Source organism: Amaranthus tricolor, chromosome 9 (genome assembly GCF_026212465.1).
Source record: "Amaranthus tricolor cultivar Red isolate AtriRed21 chromosome 9, ASM2621246v1, whole genome shotgun sequence".
Classification (NCBI taxonomy): domain Eukaryota; kingdom Viridiplantae; phylum Streptophyta; class Magnoliopsida; order Caryophyllales; family Amaranthaceae; genus Amaranthus; species Amaranthus tricolor.
This window is the reverse complement of record NC_080055.1, coordinates 26,481,887-26,496,979: the sequence shown is the minus strand read 5'-3', so window position 1 is coordinate 26,496,979 and position 15,093 is coordinate 26,481,887. Positions and strand designations below refer to the sequence as shown.

Sequence of the window (15,093 nt, the reverse complement as noted above, 5' to 3'; positions counted from 1 at the left end):
AATTATTTACTAAATAATTAAATAATATTTAATAAATGACTTTTAGTGACTTTTAAGTCTTTTAATCATCTAATCCATAAAAACAAATTCTTGTGAGAGACGGTCTTTTTGAGAGACCATCTCTAATTAGGCCGGCTCATTATATATTTTGTAAAATATTATAAGTAGGCATTAAGAATGATGTAAGTAGATATTTAAGATATTGAAAATAGGCATTAAGAATACGAAAAATAAGCATTATATAATATAAGTAGGCATTAAGAATACGATAAGTAGGCACAAATTTTTAATGAATTGGACTTGAAATACGTCTTTAAAAGAGATGGTCTCTGAAGATACTAGGTCATCCATAAATTTGTCCTTGATCCCTATAAACATGAATATAAAGGTAGGAGGCATTTTTATGGGAAAAAAGTAGGTAATTATTAAAGTCTTTTAATTAAAAATAGCTGGTGGAAATTATTAAGTAACCATTCACCAAATCTCATTGACTACAAAATATAAGAGTAAACTTAATTGTAACAAGGATTTCGTTAATTAATATACTCATACTCGTACATAATAAAAGTTAAGTTTTATAATTTACTAAATAGATTCGAATCACGGTTTATAAATTATTTAATTTAAAATTTCTAATTATATATATAATTAAGTTATCATATAACTCCTTTAATATATTGAAACTATAAATATACAAAATTATTTTATTGAAAGTATATCTTTTACATGAATAACTAATATTTCATCCGATAATTATCCATTATAATTAAAAGATACTAAATATCTTAATTGATTTTATTTGGTAAAAAATTAATAAATAAGGTATAGTTTTAAAATCTTTTGTAACTAATTAATTAAACTAATCTGATCAGAAAGATATGACATGATATGCTAAAAAAATTTTACCTAATTAGAATTTGAAAAGAACGGAAAATTATTTACTATAAAGTCGATAAGTGTCCTAATTTTTTATGCATTAGTATATTGTATAGATTCGAGAATCATATATTATCTCAATTGGAGCAAATATATTCTCCTCAGGTAATGATCCTAAATTAGATTTTCATCTAGCTCTCACATTCCCTCGGCCTATCTCGTGATTATAAAAAGTCTATTATCGATTACAAATTTAATATACAACTAGTAAATATCATCCACATGATTCATCATAATTGTTTTAGTTTTATAACTAGCAAATCCTGCTTATAAAAGCTATAATCAACCACTACATTATTTTACATTATTGTAAAACACTTCACTTCGTTTCCTTTTATAGTTTTCATTTTGTTTGGTTATTAAATTGTTCAATAAATATATTTGACCATTAATTTTTTACTATATTTTTATGTTTGTGTTAATAATACATAATGTCGATTTCTATTTAAATTGAATATTGACCATTCTATAATAAGTTCGACAAAATTATATTTTTGCTTATAAATCATACTTCTATATAAAATGGTTAGAATATATGCTCCAATTCACTAGCATATAAAAGGATACTTTTTTCGAAAATATTTAAATTAGGTACTTTAGTATTGCAAAAAATTGAATTTAAAATTCTCATCTTTTGTTCATAGGATTTTTTAAATTTCACAATTTTAAAATTTCATTAATAAGCGGCTAAATCACTCTTATCAAATTTCACTTGCAAGTTGCAACCCATTCTCTCTAGTATTCAAGTGTACCCACTTTTTAAAAAATTTACTGCTATGACATCGTCTTATTATAAGATGAATTTATAATAATTTATTTTTGTAATTGATAATTTTAAGATCATAAGTAATCGTTTTAAGGTTATAAGTAATCATTCTAAGACTATAAAAAGTAATTATATTAAAATTATAAGTGATTATTTAAATGTTATAAGTGATCATTTTAAGACAAAAAATATAAATTGGGCAAACCTAATAGAAATGGTCTCATCGTGAGACCGTCTCATTCAATAACTAGTTGAAAATTTTATGTAAAATAAATAAGGTAATATATTATTTCAGATTTTAGTGCTAGTTTTTTAACAACTCGAAAAACAATATATATATATATATATATAAGAATTATCCTCTAATATTTAACTCATTTTATTTTGTCAAATTATATTACTCATAAAATTGTGAATAAAATTATGTTTCAGTTGAAAAATAAATATCACTTATTAAGAAATATTCAAAATTTAATTCTCACCTTACAATCAATCTTTTTTTAACAGCATATCCGTCATGATAGAAAATACTTATTAGTCACAAATTCATAACATGAAAAAAATAAAAATTCCTTGTTTGTATTTTCAACAAAGAACGCCACCCTTGAAGTAGAGGATTGGTAATGTGTTAAATTTAGAATACGGAAAAATATAAAATTAAAGTAAGAAGTCAAGCTCTAAAAATGATTGCCCTTTTTGCTAAGGTATCCTGAATTTTACTTACTCCACCACTCTCCAAAATATAGGAGTGATTCTAGAAGCTTGTCTTGTAATTTGAGTATTCCATCAAAAAGCATCTTATAAATTAGTGGTATAAAAGCTTTTCTGAGTCATAGGGTATAAATTTAGAGTGACATAGAAATTAGTAATAAATAATAAATTTTCAGTTTAATAATCAGATAAACTCATATAATTAGTTAATTTCTCTAATTAATCATTTTAATATTGTATAATTTTTAAGATTGTGGTAATTAGTTACTTTAGATTACAAAAAATGACCACTTTAAAATTATAAATAATTATCTTAAGACAATACATTTACGTTAGTCGATCCCAACAAAAATGGTCTGAATTAATGATAAACTAAACAATAGAGTATGCTAAATTGGACTTCTAGTGTGAACTATCTTTCTTAATCAGATTCTCTTATTTTAATTTTTTAATTTTTCTTTTTTCCATTGTAGAATTTAAATTCAGCATGATATTTAAATACTTGGTAGTGCTTTGATGAAGCTAAAATGCTATTGTAAAAGAATAAATTATAAACCAATAGCCATTATATAATAATCCACATAGTTAAACTTAAATATCAAACAATTACAATTTTTACCACTATAGTAACCCACAAGTCACGGTCAACACTTAACCTTACAGGCTCTGTTTTGATCACAATCGCAGTAATAGTCATAAAACAGCTTTCACGATCAAATGAAGTTATTCATTGCAGTTACCTTGGCAAACTAATACGGGCGACATTTTATACTCTCTCAACATGAACCCGACTCGAAATTGTAAGGGATTTATATTGGGCAACCCAGATAGAAACTAATTTTCACTTATCCAGAGCTCAATTTGTAAAGCATAATTTGTATTACTATAAATATAAACAATTTGCAGTAACAACCATAGCATGGATGAAAAAACTTCCAAATAAAGATCATAAAACTAAATTATTACGTATCATAGGAAACAAAAAGCTCGTATACTCGAAAAAGAATCAAAACTTTTGGCTCGATCTGATAGAATCCGAGAATCAAACTGAAGGTGTGAATTTACGAAACAAAATCTGCACTGAAGAGACTGAAAATTCGAGCCCTCGTTTCGAGTCCTATAATATGTCGCGTTGATGAGGGTGCATAAGATCAGTTAGAGTAATTTTCCCACAATTGCCAGAATCCAGCTGATCAAATTTCTTGCAAATCAGAAGAATGTCTTTATCTGACACTTTACCCATCTCCTTCAGTTTGTAGATTACATATTCCGACTTACTGCAACGCCAAATAAAACGAAGATCAGCATCATAACGATATAACGACTACAACATGTATGCATTAACATCTTGAACAATCATGAATCCCGAAAAAGGTAAGATCAGGATGGTTTACAGGCAGCAAAACTTTCAGGCAGAAGGGTATTTCCTGAAAGGTAGCATTTGTATGAATGAACTTGTGCAGTGTGATGATGAGAAAGCAAGTCACTTAATCAACGTGGAATTTCGTCGTTGCCCCCATGCGGGAATCTATGCCCGAGCGTGTCTAGGTCATAACCCGAGTATTTGATTAAAAATCCTATTAATATTAAATTGTGTAAACATATAACGCAGATAAATAGAGGTGTTCATTCCGGTCATCGTGTTGATTTCGAGTTAGATACTTTGGGTCGATTTGAAATCGAGTTTCGTGTCCATGTTGTTTTTTACATAATTGTAAATCTCTTTTGAAGTCGGGCCAAATCGGATTTGGTTACAAGGTTGGGTAAGGTTTAGGCCATCGGAGCTGTTTTGAATACCTTTATAGATAAATGACAGTTGTACACATATATAAATGAGTGTTCGGCCCCTCTTATACATATATTTTATATTTGCGTATTATTGACACACCAACTTTCCTACCCATATCCCTTTTTAGTAAAATATCACACATTTTCCACATTTATTAATTATTCACAGAATACAACCAAAAGGAAGTTCTAAGAAAGTTTCTAAAGATGTAAAATCTTCCGGCAAAGAATTAAGTCCAAGGTTCACACAACAATAGCCCACAACTGTCAGCCTACACTATAATCCAAAAAACAAAAAAAAAAAAAAAATAATTAAATCATCTTAATAGTTCAAATCAAGTGAGAATACATCATTCCTATTTATAGTTTTGTTAGTTGATGAAGTAAGAGCATTTGAAACTTGCAAAAAAGGTGATTTGCTTACTATCTATAGAAGTATAATTCAACATCAACTATAGCACAAAACTAAAAGAGGTGAAGATGAAACAAAGTCAAGAGGGAAGTGGGGAATGCATGCATAGGAATGAAAGCAATTGTGCAGTAAACAAAATAAGGAAATTCGAGTTGAAATTAAGGCAAAACAAAAGAACATTAGAACGTATTTTTTGAAAAATTTCACACCCAAACGGCTTATCTTAGTTCGGAATTGGATTTTTTAAATAAATAAAGAACATTTCAGTTCTCAAGATGGTGCAGAAACAAGGCCACATCATATCAGATCGGTGCTTCGTAAAGGTTTACAAATTTATAGAATCGGTATTACTCGCATTGTAAAGGTGTAAAAATAAACCACATTTTATGCCGCTTTAAGCTATATTTCATGATTTAGGACAACATTTGGCAATATGACAATCACATCACCTCATTACCGCACCACTGTGTGTCTATAACGCATTTCAACAATATCTAATTTAGAGACTAAAAATTTACTTAAAATTTTATTTTCAAAAGCTATACAAATATAAATATTCCTTAAAAAATATTGAAGTCATGCAACTTGGAACACATGGGCACTATCTAATAAACAAGTATCCTAGTCTTTCCCCGCCTTTTAACATCAAAATACAGAAAAAATGTCAAAGCCTTAATCTCAATATGGTATCAACTACATGAACCAAAACAAATCAACATGGCAGATCTTCGGTAACAAAATTGCTTTCCCATTCGTCCCTATCTAAAACTTTGGCTACATGAACTAAAAGTTTGCTCCCATAAATCAATCTCATACATTATTTCCCTCTATCGATTGTCATATACACTAGCATATACCGATTCCACCCAACATCGGCATAACAAATGAAATGCTATATAAGGGTATATAACAATAGGACTATTCCAGACCTCAATCTCAACAAGCTTGTGCTATAAAAAGAAAACCACACAACGTGAACCAACACTTCCTTGTCTTACCAATAACTCATAGCCATATCAGACATAGATGATCAAGAATCCCTAATAGGTTTCTGTAAGATGTACCTATAATTCAACATGAGCATGGAGTTTAGCTACAACTTACTTATGCATCTGTGTCGTTAATTTGTAACAAAAAAAAGTAAGACTTCAAAAACCCCAATGAATCCAACCACGGGTTTTGATGTTATTGTTTCAAGGCTTAGATAATCCATAGAGTATAAGAAATTAAGTGCTGAGCTTGAGCAAGCACGTGAATGCACAAATCCAACACGGTCATACGAGGGATCAAGGACATGTTTGGGTCTTTAGCTAGCATGTTTACGTGAAGGGTAAAGAAGGGAAGAAAAAGAGAAGAATTGTACAAGCAATCCAAAGGAGGGGAGCTTGTGGCTATCATTAACGGCTGCCCAAGGAGGGAGCACTGGCGTAGCTTGCAAATGGTTTGGAGGCCTTCCAAGTTGGTGAGCATTCCTTCCCCAAGTTTTTTCATACTTGTTCATATTCTTGTTTCCTAAATTCTAGTTGTAATTAGCTTAGGAATATTCTATAACTCTAGTTTGATTAGGTGAGGGTCATTCCAAAAGCTATAAAAGGGTGTTTGAGAAATCATATTCCTAACAACCAGTTGGAGAATCAAGGTACCAAAAGCTTTCAGATTGAGAAGGTGAACGCAATTGTAAGATTACAAAAGAATTGTAGCTCAACATTTTAGAACATGAAGGTGATTTTATCCCTTACTTGATTATTGACGGGTTCTTCTGCGTAAATACTTAGCCTTGTTCAGTTGTTCTTAAGTTGTACACCTCTAAAATTCCATTGTTAACTGTAGCGAGTCACGCTTTTGCCAATTCCTAACATAAAGCTCCCTTATTAGTGTTTCCTTCTCCATCACAATTCTTTACCGGAAAGAACTCCTAAAGTCTAGTTTCCACAAGTATCTTTCCCCCAGGATTGACTTTTCCCTTCTACCGTTGTTATAGAGTTCAATTCTCACCACGTACAGGAATATCAATCCCTCCGTCCCTCCCCCTTTTGCATTTAGGAGATTATCCTTACACCAAAATTAAGTCAAAACATTCACTTGTTCCAAAATCCAAATATAGAAACACAGACAAGCATATCTGATATCACCACTAGTACAAGGTAACTAATACATTAGAGCACACAACAAGTAGCATTCAAACTAGCAATCTTTAAACAAAACAGCATATTTAGCATAAATCTATCGAAACTATACGAAACAAGAAGCAAAAGCAACGATAAATGATGAAAAGCATCGGGATGTTACCTCACAAAACCGTTGTTATCCATATCAGCAGCAAGAAACTGTGAGACAGTCATATCCTGACCAAGCACCCGTTTCGCCAACAACCTGTTACGCTTATCGATTCTAGCTTCAGCCAAGTAAAGAAAGGCCCTTGCAACAGCAAGTGTGGACACAAGCAACCATATCGAAGCAAAAATACGACCGGACAACGATGTGAACGCCCGATCACCATAACCTACTGTGGTAACTGACATAACTGATAGATAAAGTGAATCCACCCATCCAAGTTTCTCAACAAAATGCATAACACAAACCCCAACTCCAATACAAAAAACCACAACCCCTAATGCTAATGTAACCTTCATTCTAATCCTCATCCTACCTTTTGTCACATCAACAAGCAAAGACCTAGCTTGATCCTCATGTTTCCCTGCCTTAACAGTTCTAAGAAGATAATTTTCTTGCAAATCCAGCACATATGTAACCATCCCACTTAGTAAAATATCAACAAATCCAAAACCAACCAAAACAAACAAAATTGAAAAGATTTTAGTAGTGGTAGAACTAGGTATAATATCCCCATAACCTATAGTACACATAGTCACAATACAAAAATACAAAGCATCAATTACTGGATGAGTCTCCCTCACTGAAAATTGCTTTCTATTAAACCAGTATATAGTAACCCCAAATGACAAATATATCAAAAGAAGCACAAAAGCTTGTATTACAATAAATTGAGAACTAGGTTTAGGGTCTTTTTCTATGTCTTTCTTTTTATCAAAATCCTTTGAAACAGTCATAGCTGGGGCAGTTTTAGACCTATGAAGAAGGGTTTTCTTGCATTGGTAGATAGGATCAACCCACCATTGATTTTGATCATGAAAACTTGTAGATTGTTGTGATTGTGATTGTGCTTGTTGTTGGGTATCAAATAAAAAGGAAAGATTATATTCTGATGGAGATGAAGATGGTTTAGGAGAAGATAAAGAGAGTGATTCTAATAGAGAAGAAGAAGCAGCGTTTTGAATAGTAATAGGTGAAGCTCTAGGAGAAACAAGAGAAGGGCCAAATATGAGTAAATCTTTATATTCAGAAGGAGTTAAAGGAAGAGAAATTTCTGCATTTTCAGGAAGAGAAGATAGTGATAATGGTGATGGAGGTATTTTCTGCCTCAACAATGGCAAAAGATGCTCTTCTTCCATTTGGGTATGTCAAAAATATTGTTTCACAGAATCCAGAATGCTGTTTCTGCCATGAAAATGGTTCAAGCTTGAATCTTTAGCTATGAAAATACAAACCCATGAATCAAAATTTGATATTGAGATATATTGCAACAAATTTTACATAAAAAACATAAAAAATTGTACCTTGCAACAATAAAGTAATAAGAAACCGTCGGAAATTGAAAGTGGTTACAAGAATTTAGGAAAATACGTTAAAAATTGCGTGGAAAAGAAAATTAAGCGGTGACATTGATGAAAAAGCAGGGGATTAGAGTTCATTAATGGCGAGAAGATTGATGAAAATTGATTGAATATGAATATAATCAGTTAAGCAGTTACACGTTGAGGGATATGGCAGGGAGAAGAGAAGTGTCAAAAACACGAGTCATGCGAATTATGGTGCAATGGCAGTGTTGCACTCTTTTCTTTGTGTCTCGAAACTCTATTTTTTTTTCACAAAATCTTGTGTGTGAGGATATTTTTTGTATATATATATATATATATATATAGATATATAGATAACCTAAATATATATATAGATAATTTAATAATTTAATCACTCTTTCTATATATATATATATATATATATATATATATATATATATATATATATATATATATATATATATATATATATATATATATATAGATAACCTAAATAATTTAATTAATAAAATATTTTATATTTTGGGAGGTGTTTAAACTAGATTTGATGACTTGATGTTCATCCGACTTTAAAACCGAGTTCGATATGGTCCGACTTAAAAATGGATTTATAATTATGTAAAAATCAATGTGGAAATAAGATTTGATTTTGAAGCGACTTAAAATATCTGACCCGAAATCAACCCGGTGACCCCATGAACACCTCTAGTATATGGACTTCTTGTTTTTCAGATTATCTCATTGAAGACAATGTCTCAGAAAAAGTAAGCTCCATTTTTTTGGAAAGTATGTTGAGAAAATTAGGGCAAAATTAAATTTAATGCTTTAATGAGAAAGTTGTACTTATTTCAAATGAGATAAGATCTAATTTTAAATTATACAAGTTTTTTTATTATAATAAAGGGTAGAGTTGAACTTGGAACCGTGCATAAAAAGATGGTATTTGCTTTATTTGAGACAAAACTCGATTTTCAACCCTAACTTAAATCTGGGGTGTAATATAATAGTTGACCCGTTTGCTAAGTCTCTCGTGTTGATTTTTTATAATTTTTATTTGTGGTAGGCTAAGAAATCATTAAAATAAGGAAGAGAGGAAAGTAATTCTTGATATGTATTGCGAGAATTAAATATTTTTCACAAGATAAAAGAAAAAGTGTTCGACCACTAATTCAATATTCTCCTCATACTTATTCTACTTTCTTTGTCTTTTAGATATTCCGGCGGTGAGATATGACACAAAAGTCAAATAATGGTGAGGATTTAATTTATATTGATATAATATTAAAAAATTTGTGAATGAAACCTAGAAAATCAAATAACGAAAAATAAAATGATGTTAAATCATTATTCCTCTATTTTCCTTTTTAATATTAGGGAAGATCAATAGTTTTGGAATTTCTTATCTTAATTTTGAGAAAATATGTTGTGTAATAGTTGAGTATGCTTTAAATTAATCAATAGTTGGATTTATTTTGAACAAATAGACAATCATTGAATTTATTTAATTTTTAATGAATTTCCTAATATAAATATCATTTTTGTTGGTCATGGTTGAAGATTTAATTTATAGGAACTTAACAATTTAAAATATATTTACAATAAAAAGTCTAAAACAACTGCTAAAAAGAAGAAAAAGAATCAATGTGAGCATAGATGATTTATGATAGTAAAGGGCAACACGTTTCCAAAAAAAAAATATTGAAGGGCGACACATTTGTAACAATTTGCCTAAGGCCTCAAAATCTCCGGCCCTATCGATGACTTCTATTTCCTCCGATAGTAGTACTAACGTCTTATTTACTTTATTCACTTTATTCAATGCGCTTATTCAATCCTTAATATCTCTAATTGTACATTATTAAAAATTATGGAAAGTTACATAAATAATCCTTGCATTGAGACGAATCAAACAAGATCCCACATAACTATGTTTTAATTTGTAGATTAATAATAAAATACAAATTAAGAATAACAAATATATAGTGTCCAAAAAGCAAATGGGACTATAGTGATGAATTGGAGAGATTATTTAATTTGATGTTTATTAGACCGATGCTAATATACGATAGATCAGAATATTAATCTATTCGGAAGAATTATTGGACGCAAGGATAATCCAAAAGCAACTGTTTAGAAGTTAGATGGATAAATAAATAAATAATCATTTTTGAAGAAACAAAAACCATTAAAAAAATTTCTAAGATAAATAAGTCAGAACTAAAAACATGAAAAAATGTTGGATTTAGATTTAAAAAGAGAGGGAAAAGATCATAAACAACTTAAGAACAAGCACGACTAAAAATTGGATTCTAATAAATTGTTGATAGATAATCAAAATAAATAAAGAATATAATTTATGTCGAAAATCATTAAGACCAATTTTGTCCATCTTTTGGGATTAAAGATCAGACATATTATGTACTGAGTTAATTTTTAGGACCTTATGAATGTTAAACGGGGAACAAGTATGCGACTTCACCTATTCATATCTATATTGTAGTTCAATTTTCTCATCGAAAAACCGAAATACACGGCCACAATGCTACTTCCTGTTATGAAAAACACCATACATTGAATAAAATGGCAGAAACAATTGTTGGCAAAAAGCAATTATAGAAGATGATTAACAAAACGTCTGAACAAAATTTCCTTGGATTGTAAAAACCTTCCTAGATGGGAATAGCCTAGCCTACACCTTGATGGCATACTTCCTCATTGGATAGTACATCTCCTTCTTCTTCTCCCTTTCCGTCTTCAAAGATGCCTGGATAAACCAACACAAATTTTAGTTTATAAGATCTCGCATGATCTTCTAAATCTAAAGAGAAACGGGCAAATGGTAAACCAAATTTCTCAATAGCACACAAATTATAGTACTATCTACACCAAGCTACTTCTTAAGTTTTTGGTAATATACACGTCTTTGTAACCGAACTCGATTTAACCCAACTTAATAAATTTACAATTATGTAAAAACAAACATGCACACAAAGGCCCGATTTTAAACCGACTTGAAACACATGATCCAAAATAATGAACACCTCTAATCTTTGGTAATTGTCACACAATAAAACACATCACATGAGCATATCAATAGAATCATTACTACATCCATTATGGGTTATGGCGCTATAGAAAAAAAGCTTTCCCTCAAAGGTCAATGGTCAATCAAAACCCCAAACCCAGTAGCAAATCAGCGTTTGTGTTTTGAACATATTTCGTGAGACTTGGACATGAGACTTGAGACATTATAAATCCCCTTGTTAAGTGAGTTAAAAGTCTCACCTTTTATTAGGCAACATTCTAGTGAGACTTGAAAACAACCCCAAAAAAACTAGCACCAGAAGAAACTGCAACAAACTTCCACAATCCACTCACCATTTTCAGTTTTGTAGTGATGCATGTTTAAGTTCATAAGATAGGATAAGCAGGCAGAAAACCAATTGCTGGTAATTTTCAACAATCATTTAGTACTTCCTCGCGAAAGCACAGCCACACACAAAAGCAGAAATTCAACACAGTTATAAGCATAAATAAACTTCTACCTGGAGGCTTCCTCCAACAAACTCACACCCGAAATACATCCTTCCCCTGTTCCATAATACTTGCACCAAACAAGCTTTTGTGCAATCGTTTGTCAGATCATTTATATTTAGAGTTGTACATAACTAAAAATTATAAAAATTTGATATTATGAAAATATGCAACGAGACGAATAAAACAATTTGCCACATGACTGTGTTTTATGATGAATAGTGCAAAATTTGATTTGGTGCAAGTAATATGGAACGGAGGAAGTACCTCATTACAAATTTATGTTCTTCTATCTGAATTCTAAGCTACACATTGGAGCTTAGGTGGTCATGCAGTAGAGAGACAAAATATAACTTATGGGAACAGCATCTAAACCATCCATAGACGTAAAAAGACCAAAGCGGCTAAGCCTATTCCTTATTTTTATTTTTGGATGAAAATGAGATTAAATAAACAAAATAGCACTTCACGACCCAACTTACAAAGTTACATCAACATATACAATAAGGATAATGCCAAAGCTTAACCAACAAATTGCAGTAACAAATGAAGATCTAAAAAACAAGATGACAACCATTGAATACTCCATACTAACAAACTAAACCATTTATAAAATATGGACTATCAACTAGTACCATTGAAAACACAGAAAAAAAAAGACCAGAATTTCCAGATCTCCTAAGTTCCTTAAAACCATTAATTTACCACCATCATTTTAAACACTGACAGCATATCGCATGGTACGAGACCTCAATAGTCAATACACAATACACAGTACAGAAACAAGAAAAATGTAGGGGCTATTCCGCCAATACTATACTATATCCTGGATTCGCACACTTTTCGATTCATCCTCCATCATACAGGCAGCAATAAATATGACAAAATCATAGTATTAGGTGAGAGATTAAACAAGTAGAGGTGCAAAACAGACCAATTAACAATACCTGGTGCTTAGTGAGGCGACGACGAATGGCACGGGTCTTCTTAGGACGAAGATCAAGAGGCAAATACTTCTTGTTCTTGTAAGCTTCCCTCAATGCCAATTTTTGCTTCTGTGACATTACCGTCAAAACTTGTGCAATCCCCAATCTCACCACCTTACTGTCGAATTTCAACACCAGTCAATAAATCAATTACATCAAAACTCAAGGATGAAAAAAAAAAAAAGAAAACTGAATAATTACATCTTGGAGAGCTTGTTCGGTGCACCACCGGTGACCTTAGCGACACGAAGGAGAGCCAATTCAGCCTTGAGATCCTTGAGTTGAGTCAACAACTCTGCCTTTGTTTTCTGCCTCAACTCGTGAACCTTGATCCGAGCTGCACATATTTTTCACAAATTCAATCAGAACATTGGGTTTGAACACATTCAAGAACAGAGATGGAGAAAAAAGGAAGAACAATTTACCCATTTCTGCAGCGGAGATGAACGGCGACTATGGATGCTCTGAAACCCTAGAAAAGAAATGGCTTACCTTAAGGAGATTAGGGTTTATAGGTTGCTTCTTTTATTTATGCTAAATCTATGGACCATAAGTCTGATTCGGGCTACCTGGGAAGCTAATGGGTTATGGGCCTATGTTGCAAAAACCTATTCGGGTTACACAATTTTTTTTTCTTTTGAAGTGAGGCTACACAAATTTTCTTGTCCAATTATATTCAAAAATAAAATTGTCTTAAAGTTAATAAAAAATATATGGGACAATAAGCATTAAAATATATTAAAATTATAATGATTAAGGCTAATCAAGTCAAAAAATATAATATAAATAAAAAAATTAGATCACGAACAACAAATAAAATTGACTAAGTTGAAAAATGTGAATATCAAACATACACGAAAGGACAAAGGAGTATTAGTTAGATTATTCAATTGATGTATGAAGTCATCTCACAGTGAGACTGTATCATACAACAATTAGTTAAATCGAACATGTTAAAATAATGCTTACTAAATTAGGTTATTTTACAAACTGTTCGGCCTCTTAATTTCTAAATATACTAAGTATGTTTCACATGTTTCACTTGTTATACTATGTCAACTCTATTGAACATAACCCTACCAATAATAACCAACTAAAACCTATTTCTTTTGTGTTCTTGGTTGTTATATTTTTGTTTTTTTACGGTATCCAATTGATTAAATCCTCAATATCTCTAACTACTTATGATTAAAATTTGTAAAAAAATATTATGAATCTATGTATTGAGTCATATAAAGAAATATTATAATTGATTATAATAATTTACATTATACACGAGTAGGGAGTATATACAAAATAAGATCAATTAATTAATAAAAAATCGAATAAAAGTACAATTTATTTTTTTTGTTATGTTAAAACCTATAAATTATAATAATAATAATAAAATCATTTAAAGAACATGATCCACTTAAATGTATCCTACATAAATACGCAATTTCGACTTTTTCTTGGTGTATATGCAAATTCTTAAGTAATAAACTCAGAAGTTGGAGTAGAACAAAGTAAAATTATATACCTTTATTTAAGTTTTGTTGTTAGTTGTGAGGATTATTTAAAGATACATAATATTTAATATTTGAAATAAATATAATTGTTATTATTAAGGTAAATGTGAAATTTATCTTGAGAATTTTTTAAGTGTTTTACTTAAATAAATTAAAACAATTTCGAAATAAAATTTTAAAACAATACCAAAATAAATTTTAAACAATCTATCGACAAAGGAAGTCGAGAAAAGCTAAAAAAAGAAAGCAAAGACGTGAGAAGGTGTCAATGAAAGGCAGACATGGCACGTGAAAAGCAAATGGCGTATATTATTGTCTATACTCTGCACACTCGTCTAGAATAGTAAAAGTCTTATATAAACTTAGTTCATATTATTTTAGTTCGAATCAAATCTAATGATAATAAGTACTTTTTAATGATTTTACTTATCAAATAAAAATATTTTATATTTTTAAAAATTAATTGACTTAAACTCAATATGATTGTCGTCATTTTTAAGAAATATAAAAATTGTGCCAGCATATATTAAATCGTATCGTTATGAAATGTTCAAAATTAGTAATTTGTCTTTTCTTTAATAGATGGTCTATACTCTATACGCTCTTTAAAACACGAACTCTTTTATAGATTTGGTGTGAACAACATAATAATAATAATAATCATGACTCTTTTGTAAATTTTGGAGCCCGTATGAAATTTATGTTATAGACCTTAATTTAAAGAAAAAAAATCAAAACACTAGTGTATGATAAAATCTCTCCATGATTATACTAATAATATTTGTCTTTTTAT

The 15,093-nt window shown here is 30.4% G+C and overlaps 2 protein-coding genes across 2 annotated transcripts; both read right to left on the bottom strand.

The window, feature by feature from the left end:
• Positions 1-2,980: 2,980 nt before the first annotated feature.
• Positions 2,981-8,086, bottom strand: LOC130823993 (two-pore potassium channel 3-like). Its single transcript, XM_057688856.1, has 2 exons — positions 6,903-8,086; positions 2,981-3,690 (listed from the first exon to the last, which is right to left on the bottom strand). Exons 1-2 carry the CDS (start codon positions 8,084-8,086, stop codon positions 3,531-3,533), a joined length of 1,344 nt encoding a protein of 447 aa, XP_057544839.1. The 3' UTR covers positions 2,981-3,530.
• Positions 8,087-10,824: 2,738 nt separating this feature from the next.
• On the bottom strand, positions 10,825-13,341 carry LOC130824221 (60S ribosomal protein L35). The gene is made up of 4 exons (XM_057689129.1): positions 13,218-13,341; positions 12,994-13,129; positions 12,754-12,910; positions 10,825-11,036 (listed from the first exon to the last, which is right to left on the bottom strand). The coding sequence occupies exons 1-4, from the start codon at positions 13,219-13,221 to the stop codon at positions 10,962-10,964; spliced, it is 372 nt and encodes a 123-aa protein (XP_057545112.1). The 5' UTR covers positions 13,222-13,341; the 3' UTR covers positions 10,825-10,961.
• Between the last annotated feature and the right edge of the window lie 1,752 nt (positions 13,342-15,093).

Coding starts and splice junctions, on each gene's coding strand:
- LOC130823993 (XM_057688856.1), bottom strand. CDS start 8,086: ATGGAAGAAGAGCATCTTTTGCCATTGTTGAGGCAGAAAATACCTCCA. Junction 3,691..6,902: donor GATAACAACGGTTTTGTGAG/GTAACATCCCGA, acceptor TTGGCGTTGCAG/TAAGTCGGAATATGTAATCT.
- LOC130824221 (XM_057689129.1), bottom strand. Junction 12,911..12,993: donor CCGAACAAGCTCTCCAAGAT/GTAATTATTCAG, acceptor GAAATTCGACAG/TAAGGTGGTGAGATTGGGGA. Junction 11,037..12,753: donor GTCGCCTCACTAAGCACCAG/GTATTGTTAATT, acceptor TGGTTTATCCAG/GCATCTTTGAAGACGGAAAG.